Raw genomic sequence first — 8,488 nt, forward strand, 5'->3', positions numbered from 1 at the left:
GACCGGGGCACGAACCCGCGTCCCCTGCATCGGCAGGCGGACTCTCAACCACTGCGCCACCAGGGAAGCCCTCATTTTACTTTTAAAGGTAATCCTCATGCACAGAATTGAGAACCGTGCCTCGTGGCACAGTGAAAGCCACGGCGTCGGGTTTAAAACTTACGTCTCTTCAATTCTGAATTTATTTCTTTGCATTAGGTGAGTCAACACCATAACAAAAGCCTATAAAAGTAGTGCACTTGCAATGTTTATGTAGAGTCGCATTTAGTTTATGTGAATTCAACTCTATGCACAAAGAAAACAGTAAAACAGTAGCTCTTTCCGGATGGAAGTGATGCCCTCAGGGCATCTGGGACTCCGGCTGCTCTCAGCTCTACCCATCTCTTCCATTAACAGCATGATCACACGCTGGGTGCATTCCCAGCACTCAGAGATACTTGTTTTGGACACAGCAGGGCCCCTAAACAAAAGCCAGCTACTTTATTTGGCATTCAAGGATAATTTTAAATATATTTCAACACTGCCTTAACCTGACTTCAGAATAATCTACTGTTGCACGAAACAGAATTGTTTCCTTAGATCTGACACTTTCCTACGTGGCTGGGTTATCTGGGGTCAAAGTGGAGCGAGTCCGCCTATTTCACAAGTTGGTCACTGAAGACACACAGGTATGGAGCTCTGCTGACACCTGCCTGAGCGGGCAGCCTAAGGAAGACAGCACAAAGGAAAGGGTGCTGACGTCTGGACCTGCCAAATTCTGATCAAGCTTCTGTGCCTTTCACTGCCTGGGAGACCTTCACTCAATCTCACAGGGCCCTGTTTATGGGACTCGCGGGGCCACAGAAATGTAAACTAGTATCATTGTTTTATTTGCAGACTTCTTATAAGCAATATGTACAAATGAAACATGTCTCTAAGCCTATGTGAAGAACTTCATCTTCAACAAGAGGAAAAAGAAGTTTTGAACTTAAAGGTACATTTTTAAGACATCTTCCAACCTTGAATAAAATGTGTTAATTTTTAGCCATGACACCTGAGAGCATATTATCATGTTAAGCCTTTAAAAATTCTTTTCAGGCTTTAATTCACTTTTATAATTTAAACATATAAAAATTGTTCTGAGACAGTGGTACGAATTGAAAAGATATTTAAGAAATCAGCTTAGAAAAGGATAAAAAAATATTTCATAAAATGGATTTATTAGAGTATTATCTAACAAGTTACATATACTTTACCTAGTAATACATAATAGAACATATGAGTAAAAACAGATGAACCAAAAAAAAGGAGATTATTAAAATGTTCTGTAAATGTTTTTCCTTCCTCTGACCTCACACATTTTATTCACAGCATCTGTAGAGCACTAAACTCTCTTTGGGCCTATGCGCTTCTTAGTCACTAGCAGAGTGCCTGGCACACAGATGCTGATCCAAAGATTGCGGGAATTCAACTATAAAGCTACAAACATATGTATATCTTTGTGTAGATGTACAAATATATGTATATCTTTATGTAAGTATCTGTAACAATGTAAGACATAATTACTTTGAGACACAGGAATCCTAGAAATAATGGAAATAGTGACCTCTAGTGGTGGGAAACTGCATTTCCCCAATCTTTAATCCCATGAGATTAAAATTAAGAATTTCATTTTATTTGAAAAAAATGTAATATAATACTGTATTCTGCCCTTTAACTTATAGAAATGTAGTCTCTTCCTAGCAGGAAGGACATTGAGGGTAGGTACGAGTAGACGCAAACATGTTCACTTAGTTAATTAAGTTCTTTTTTCTTTTGACCATACCACATGGCACACGGGATCTTAGTTCCCTGACCAGGGATCGAACCTGCCGCCCCCTGCAGTGGAAGCGCGGAGTCCTAACCACTGGATCTCCAGGGAAGTCCCAGTTCATTTAATTTCTGTTTGGAACTTTACCTCCAAACCTATGATTTTCTTCATACAAACCACCAAAATTAAAGTCTAACAAAATCTTCTTGGCTGTCAGGGCCATATATAGATAAGCTCTAAATATCAGTGATTCTCAGTTGGGAGCAGAGAAAGGAGAGGCTAGAAACTCTGACACACTGGGGTGGGTTGGGGTTAGAGCGTAGGAGAACATGGCGGTGAGGGAGAGTGGGGAGTGCCACTTTTATGTTTATCAGAAGGGGGCCTAAGTTACACCTTATTGACAAACTTGCTTTTAAGTCATGAAAAATTCATCCCCAACATTATTATTTTGCGGTCGTACTGATGTAACAAAACACATGAGTATTTTCCAACTGTAATAACTACAGGTGATCTATTTGCAAAATTGAAAAAATGTCGAATTCCTAATTTTTATCTAGTATTTGCAAATACTTGGCTCATAAGATTCTTTCTTATTGAATTTTTAAGCACAAGTACTATGTCTAGTGAGCTAGTATAGTCATGCACTCAAGCTAGAAGGGAGAGCAGCTCCTCATTTTACAGAAGAGGAAACAGAGTGAACTGGGAGGCACGATAACAGCTTTAAAATTCCCTGCCTGGTCCCTCCTCATTTCTCAAAGGCTGTTAAAATAAATTAATTAAATACATGAAGTATTTTGAGAGAGGTACAATTCATTTAGCCCATCATGGTAGTATTGTAGAACGTTCAGGTTACTTAAACTAATTGTCTATTTTTACCAGTAAAAACCAATTCATCATGCAGGCAACTTTTCTCTTGCTTGAGGCGAATGATCTCTTCTCGTTGTCCATTATTTTCTGTTGTCTTTTCATTTAGATCCTCTTCACAAATAGAAGGGAAAAAAAAGTCCTCAAATAAATACTAGTTCCTAGAAGAATATACACTGTGAATACCTCTCATGTCCTCAGCACCCACTTCCAAATAATATGAAGTCCTGTTGGATCTACAGCCAAAATATGTCCCTCATCTAACATCTCACTGCACCCCCAGCAGTGACCCTGGCCAAGGTTTCCACCGTCTCCCTGCTCGAACCCTGCCTCTCCCTTTGCAGCCTACTGTCCACGGAGCAATCAGGGCCATCTGCTGGCGTCACTTCTCTGTTAAAAGCCCTTGTGCTACACTTAGGAGGAAATCCAAACTCATTACCTTAAGGCCTGCACAGCCTGGCCCTGCCCTTTCAATCTGTTCCTTACACTGGCCCCAACCTCAAAACCCACACCAGGGCTTTTGCATTTGCTCTTTCTTCTGCCTGGAAGGTCCTGGCCCAGATCTTTGCACGACTGGTTCTTCCCATCATCCAAGTTTCAGCTCTAATGTTCTCTTCAAAGACGCCTTCCCAGTGCACCCAAACCAAATGAGTCTCTTTCCCTCACTCTCTAGTCCACTATCCATGATGCTGCGTTTATTTTTGTAATAAATATTGAATTTATAAAATAAGACATAAAAGTTGATAAAAACAGACTTCTTTTTACTTTAAATCTTACCTAGGTAAACACAGCATTCAATAAATACTTATCGAATGCCTACAATGTACCCCAGGAGCTGTGCTATTAACTGTGGATCCAAAAAAAGAGAAGACAGAGTCCGTCCCTGCTGTCAAGGGGCTTATAGTATGATTATGATTTTAGCTGAAGCTACAAATGGAGACAAAATTACGACTGACCACAAGTCAGGGCATCATAAGAACAAGATTTTAGGAGGTGGAGTTTTTTAAATTAAACCTGCCCCAATAGCCTTTCACAATTTGAACAGCAATTCCCTGCCTCATGAGGGATTCCACCAGGGACAGAGGTGGAGCAATTACACCACCGCACGGCTCTGTCATTCTAAGTTTGCTCGTTCCACGGCAGGAGTCAGTCTTCGTGTCTAACGTGATGACCACTTATAAATGGGACAGTCTGGGTGCAGATTTAAGACCTGGATAGCGCCTCCATCCAACAGCTTCCCCCGCCCACAGTGGGGAAAGGCCACATCCTCTGCAGACAAATATAAATTTTTACTCCATCACCTAGACCCATATTCCAGTACATAGCACTAACCTATCTGGCATACCCAGCCTTCGTTTCATTAGAAAACTTCAAGTAGTAGAAAAGTAAACTGTGGGGTTACTGTGAGAATGCAAATAGAACAGGAGGACACAAAAGGAATTCCCCCCAAAATAAAACACGCACCGAAAAGCCACTGTGGGAGTTTGTGTTGTTCGTGGTAACTCCTCACCCCTCCCTGCGTTCCTCCCTCGATTTCTTGTAAATCCTCCCACAGGGGACTGCCTGACTCGGGGTTCAGCCACGTGACTCGCTTTGGCCACAGAATGAGGGGGAAGTGATGGTATATGTGGGTCCTCCCATCTTTCTGCTTCTCTTAAGCTTCTGCCTTCACTGTGGGAAGAAATGCCCAGGCTAGCCGACCGGGGAGGAGAAGATGCCCCAGGGGAGCCGCTCAGCTGGGCCCAACGGAGATCAGCCAATTCCCGTGTGGCTTCCAGATACATGAGCTTCTCAGATGCTCGTGGTTGCGTGCCACTGAGATACTGTCATTGGTTGCTACAAAGCGTATAGTAGCAATAGATAACCGGTACAGCAAAGGCAGGATTATTTTTAAAATAGAACGCATGAGGCAGTTTACCCCAACTCTGTTATTTATCTTGTAACACAAAAAAATCGCAGCATAATTCTATACAAATGAAATGAACATCTCAGGGTAGGACCTAAAGCTAACAACAGACCTACTCTCAGCTATGAGATTAAGTGAACCCAAATGAAGAAATATATTCCCAAGATAAAAGGCTTAAATTTATGCCTCTTCCTTACCTTTCAGCTTATTGACTTCAATCTTAAGTGCCTTCAATTTCTGCTTATAATCTTGCTTTTCTTTCACAATACAGGTCTCCACCATCTTAGCATCGCGTAAGGCATGCTCTAACAATTTAAATTTACCCGAGCAGTCAGCAATGTGATTGACTGCCTCGATAATATCTTTGTCCTACAAACCAAATTTGAAAACTGTTACATAAGATTTTAAAATTCCAACTAAACAATAAGGAAACACTACACTTACTAAGATCTCATTGTGGGAGAGGGATAAATTGGGATTGACATATACAAACTACTATATATAAAATAGAGAATGAGTAAGAGCCTGCTTATAGCACAGGGAACTCTACTCAATACTCTGTAATGACCTGTATGGGAAAAGAATCGAAAAACAAAGAGTGGATATATGTATATGCATAACTGATTCACTTTGCTGTCCACCTGAAACTAACACAACATTGTAAGTCAACTATACCCCAAAAAGAATTAAAAAAAAAAAAAAAGATCTCGTGTACCCGGTTTCATTCCAAGCACTTTGCATGTGTTACCCCATTTAATCCTCACGGTAACTCTCTGAGGCAGGGACTATTGTTACTCCCCACGTGACAGAGGACTCGACAGTAAAGTGGCCACAGTTATACAACTGGTTAGTGATGGAGTTCCGATTTGAACTTAGCCGGCTGCCCCTGAAACCATGCACACACCACCACCATAGTTTACTGTCTCAGAAAGTTTAGAAGCAAACATTTGATTACGTATGAAATTGTAATAGCAATAGGAAGGCTGGTGGCCCTTGAGGGGGCTTCTTCTCTGCATTACAGGTAAATCCCATAGGCTCTCTCTTCCTCCCCTTCTTTTCAGCTTGTTAAAATGACAGACACCAAGACCTTATCCCAAACCTACCCAATTCAGAACCTCTTATTGTTGAGGTGGTTATTTTAATTACATAAAAGGTGTCTATGTGCTTGTTGAAAAGCAATTCAAATAACACCTGAAAGTATAAAAATAATAAGCAAAAGTACTCCCCCACCACTCATGTGGAATAACTATTACTAGCAGGTTTTACCTTTGCTTAAGGACAAAGGTTTCTGCGATAGCATCCTATATGCGTTCCTAAAATACTTCGCAGTCTGCACATCTCACGTTAGGACTTATGGGAAAAATAGGATTTGGGCAGACCATTCAAAAACCGATGGAACTCTGCGATCAGACCAGTAGCAAAGAAACAGTAGTCCTGGGCTTCCCTGGTGGCGCAGTGGTTGGGAGTCTGCCTGCCGATGCAGGGGACACGGGTTCATGCCCCGGTCCGGGAAGATCCCACATGCCGCAGAGCGGCTGGGCCCGTGAGCCATGGCTGCTGAGCCTGCGTGTCCGGAACCTGTGCTCCACAACGGAAGAGGCCACAACAGTGAGAGGCCCACGTACCACAAAAAAAAAAAAAAAAGAAAAAAAAAGAAACAGTAGTCCTGTTAAGTACAAGAACACAGTTTAGCAAACGCCACTGCAGACACATCAGTCAGGCAATCCTTTTCAGCTTCACCAGGAGTTTGCTATGATGGACACTGTAGGGGTTGCTGAAGCCAGGAAACTGGTCACTACTTGATTAAAGACAATTCTGTAGATTTTAATATTTTCTTTTTAATTTTATGAAAGTTTGTCCCTGATCACTCAAAAACATTTATGTGCTGGGAAAAATCACATATGAATTAGCATGAGTGTCCCATTATACCAGAAGCACTCCTCTAGTCACCTGCTGTCCAACACATGTGTTACCATATAGAAGAGACTTTATCAATCACCTGCTGTCCAACACATGTGTTACCATATAGAAGAGACTTTATCAATCACTGTTTATGGCATGTTCGTGACTACATCAACTACTTGACTGCTAAGTTTTCTCCTCAATTAGAAACATATTAACGGGCTTCCCTGGTGGCACAGTGGTTAAGAATCCACCTGCCAATGCAGGGGACAGAGGGTCGAGTCCTGGTCCGGGAAGATCCCACATGCTGCAGAGCAACTAAGCCTGTGCACCACAACTACTGAGCCCGCACTCTGGAGCCTGCGAGCCACAACTACTGAGCCCGCATGCTGCAACTACTGAAGCCTGTGCACCTAGAGCCCAGTGCTCCGCGACAAGAGAAGCCACCGCAATGAGAAGCCCGCGCACCACAACGAAGAGTAGCCCCCGCCTGCCCCAACTAGAGAAAGCCCGCGCACAGCAACGGAGACCCAACGCAGCCAAAAATAAATTAATTTAAAAAAAACATATTAACAAGCAATTTGATAGCTAATGACTTCATGAGACCCAGTAATGGATACCTCAGAAGAAACCAGCTGAGTGCAGGCATGCTGGACCATGGAATGGGCCTTGGAGACAGAGACCCACAGTGCAGTCCTGCCTCCTCTCAGGGCCTTGGGGGCATCATTTTAGACTTGTTTCCCTCATTTCTAAAACCAGAATTTAAAAAAAGAGAGCAACATTGATAGCTCAACCTATCTGAGTCGCTGTGGGACTTCAGGAACTTAATGTACATTGCTGTACTCTATCAGCTACAAAGTGCCTGGCAAGTGGAAGTATCGTGATTTTGCATTACCTTCAGCTTTATCATGGTGGTGAGAGCCTGTTCTCGAGCTTGTAATTGTCCCACTTGAGCAGAAAGTTCCACTAATGTGTTGCTGAGATTTTCGTTTCTAGCCTACGAGGGACAACACAAAATACTAATTGAGTCATTTAAAAGCTTTCATTACTCTCACCAGCCACAATCTGTGCTCATTCTTCTGTTTCGTTTTTTTCTCTGTTTAGCTTTTTTAGTAACAAAGTGGGCTAAGTTAAGCAGTCATCAAAAAGGAACACAAATATCTATTTCCCCATTATCCCCAGCATCTTCTGAGTACTTGAGTTTTGCCCTACTGAATTCTATCAGTTACGTTTATAAACATGTCTACTTCCTAATGGTCTTTAATGAATACTTCCAGGTTGGCAAGAATGAAAACTGGATTAGCAAGAGACTTCCTTTGCTGAAACAAAGTAGCATTAATGAACTTTGGTGCATCTTTACTCTATGTTGAAATAACCTCATATTGGGGTATTCCCACTTTTCAGGGTTTTTTGTTTTTTTTTTTACCCAGAGATCTAGATTTGATATAATTATTGTGTACATAATGTGTTTATTGGTTGGGAAAAAAAGAATAATCAGGCTTTTTAAAAGAGATCTTCATGGAGGAAACTTAAATGCATGTTACTAAGTGAAAGAAGCCAATCTGAAAAGGCTACATATTGTATGATTCCAACTCTATGACATTCTGGAAAAGGCAAAACTCTGGAGAGAGTAAAGAGATCAATGGTTGCCAGGGGTTATGGCAGAGAAGGAGGGACCAGAGCAGAGAGGGTTTTTAGGGCACTGAAACTACTTCTGTATGACATTACAATGGTGGATGCAGGTCATTATTTGTCAAAACCCACAGAACACACAACACCAAGAGTGAACCCTAATGTAGACTATGGACTTTGGGCGGCAATGATGTGTCAGTGTGGGTTCACTGATTGCAACAAATGTACTATTATGATGCAGAATGTCCACAGTGGAGGAGGCTGGCTGGGGGAGAGGGCAGGGTCTATGAGAAATCTCTGTACATTCCACCCAATTTTGCTATGCACCTAAAACTGCTCTAAAAATTAAAGTTTATTCATTAAAAAAAAAAATCTTCCTGCTAGGGACTGAATTT

General features: G+C 41.8%; 1 protein-coding gene across 1 annotated transcript in view; it reads right to left on the reverse strand.

Moving 5' to 3' along the window:
* The window catches only part of CCDC62 (coiled-coil domain containing 62), a 34,746-nt gene that overhangs the window by 19,652 nt on the left and 6,606 nt on the right, over nt 1-8,488 (reverse strand). The window contains exons 4-6 of the mRNA XM_024758628.1: nt 7,357-7,458; nt 4,757-4,928; nt 2,666-2,767 (exon numbers count right to left, since the gene is read on the reverse strand). Of these exons, the coding sequence (XP_024614396.1) occupies nt 2,666-2,767; nt 4,757-4,928; nt 7,357-7,458 (376 nt within the window). The remainder of the gene's footprint in view (nt 1-2,665; nt 2,768-4,756; nt 4,929-7,356; nt 7,459-8,488) is intronic.

This window comes from Neophocaena asiaeorientalis, unplaced genomic scaffold (assembly GCF_003031525.2).
Source record: "Neophocaena asiaeorientalis asiaeorientalis breed wild unplaced genomic scaffold, Neophocaena_asiaeorientalis_V1.1 scaffold77, whole genome shotgun sequence".
Classification (NCBI taxonomy): Eukaryota; Metazoa; Chordata; class Mammalia; order Artiodactyla; family Phocoenidae; genus Neophocaena; species Neophocaena asiaeorientalis.